The sequence below is a fragment of the Austrofundulus limnaeus genome, unplaced genomic scaffold, assembly GCF_001266775.1.
Source record: "Austrofundulus limnaeus strain Quisiro unplaced genomic scaffold, Austrofundulus_limnaeus-1.0 Scaffold22, whole genome shotgun sequence".
NCBI lineage: Eukaryota > Metazoa > Chordata > Actinopteri > Cyprinodontiformes > Rivulidae > Austrofundulus > Austrofundulus limnaeus.
The window spans coordinates 955,350-957,341 of record NW_013952424.1 but is presented as its reverse complement, the minus strand read 5'-3'; the positions used below and the strand labels follow the sequence as shown (position 1 = coordinate 957,341).

The 1,992-nt window shown below is 38.4% G+C and overlaps 1 protein-coding gene across 1 annotated transcript in view; it reads right to left on the bottom strand.

The window, feature by feature from the left end:
* The window catches only part of igsf8 (immunoglobulin superfamily, member 8), an 18,642-nt gene that overhangs the window by 4,723 nt on the left and 11,927 nt on the right, over positions 1-1,992 (bottom strand). Inside the window, exon 7 of the mRNA XM_014004148.1 lies at positions 603-1,043. Coding sequence (XP_013859602.1) covers positions 603-1,043 — 441 coding nt within the window. The remainder of the gene's footprint in view (positions 1-602; positions 1,044-1,992) is intronic.

The following is a 1,992-nucleotide window of genomic DNA, read 5'->3' as shown; positions in this document are numbered from 1 at the left end:
TATTCTATTCTATTCTATTCTATTCTATTCTATTCTATTCTATTCTATTCTATTCTATTCTATTCTATTCTTAGCCAGTAGGACAGAGTAATTAAAGCTCACATCAGACACATATGACTGCCAAAAATGCTAAATGTCACAGAGAATAGGGAGTACAGATAAGAAAGGGAGGAAAGAAAAAAAGTCATATATCGCACCTGATATTGTCATCGCAATACTTAAAAAATATTATCGCCATCGCAAGATTTTCAAATATCGTGCAGCCCTAACTCCAAGTACACAACAAAACKTATTTAACTGCTAAAAACATGGATTTTGCGTGATATGTTCCCTTTAAAAGAAAAGACAAGTTTTTATAGCCATCATAAGAAATTTACTGTTTGAGTTTGACCTCTTCCTTTTGTTTGACCCTGAAAATCTGAAATAAAACACTTGCTCCTCTGACCTCGCAGACAAMCCGAGCTACGGTTTTATTTAGTATGTTAGTTGCATTTGAGAGAGAAAATAACAAGTGTTAAAATGTTTGGTTCAGAGACCTTCATATTTATTTATCTGGATCATGATTAATTTAGAGAACAATAAGTTCCAAAGGAAGCTCTTACCTCTGGCATACAGGTACACAGTCACTGCGTTTGACTCAGCTTTGGCTCCAGTGTTGTACCAGCCTCCATGTGGGTCCTGCCCCCACGCCTCAGCCTGACATTTATACATGCCCTGGTCCCCCTCTGTCGCCGAGTGGACCCTCAGTCTGTAGCTGCCAGCTGCCACCCGGTCGATGCTGATCTCGCTGGTGTTTTCATGCATGTTTGAAACGCCGCTGTACATCAGAACTGCAATGACCGAGGGCTTTGTCACAGCAGGGGGGTCTGATGGAGCCGATTCCTGCTTGGTCACTAATTTAGGGATCGGCCATCGCAGCCACTGCACCTGAGCCTGGGCGGGACCTGTGGTCGTCACAGAGACGTTGCAGATTAAGGTGATGGTGCTTCCCCGTTTTAGCAGGGGGCCACGGGGGAGCTGAGCCACAGCAGAAACCGAAACATCTGCAGGGAAAAAAAAGATACGTTTATAAATGAGAATTAAAGTTTCTTTATTAATACCTGAGAATCAACCTAATAGGTCAGAGGTTTTGCAGTTCCTTCTTGAGCAAACAAACTTGAAAATATGTTTTAAAGTGCCTGGGACATCAAATCTTTGTAATAAATTGAATGCATTTTTTAAGATAAGATTGAAAACATATTGAGGAAAAAAATTCACGCCGCTGAGATGAACAGTTGTTGAGATATTTGCAAGTGAAGAAACAGGAAGTGATGTCAAAGGGGAATGTCGGATAGTGAACAGAGCGTTGCTAMAACAGCTAACAACCCAGACTGTAGAGAAGAATCTGGAGTTTCTTTAGAGATTATTTTAAGTCACCAGCAGAGGTTTTCAGAAGAGTTAAGAGTTTAAATGTTGTTTCAATAAACAAAAACCTGAGAGTTTTTAGAGTTCCTCTTTGATGTCACTTCCTGTTTCACTTTGGCTGAGCCTAATTCAAAAGAAAATATGACAGTTATGGGACAAAATAAGTACAATCATACGTATTATGCCAAGTTTCTTAAACATAAAGTTATTTTCCTTTAACTTTTTTGTATTTGAGTGAAATGCACGTCACAGGAACTTTAAAGAATTTGTTAAAAATCTCAGAAATTTTACAGATTTTTAAAGAAACTTGACACATCACTGACTTGTGGCAGGTTTCACTGCAGCCACATGGTCCCGAGACCAAACAAGATGTACAATAAATCAAWAAATATTTCAAACTGAACACTAAAATAGAACAGGAGCTGCTGAACTGTCAAGTAATTTAAAGTAGAAATAACCAGACTAAACAAAGARGAATACCATGAGTATGTGCTGGAAGATTTATGAGATTTACAGTGGTTTGCAAAAGTATTCATACCCCTTGAACTTTTCCATATTTTGTCACATTACAACCACAAACATAAATAT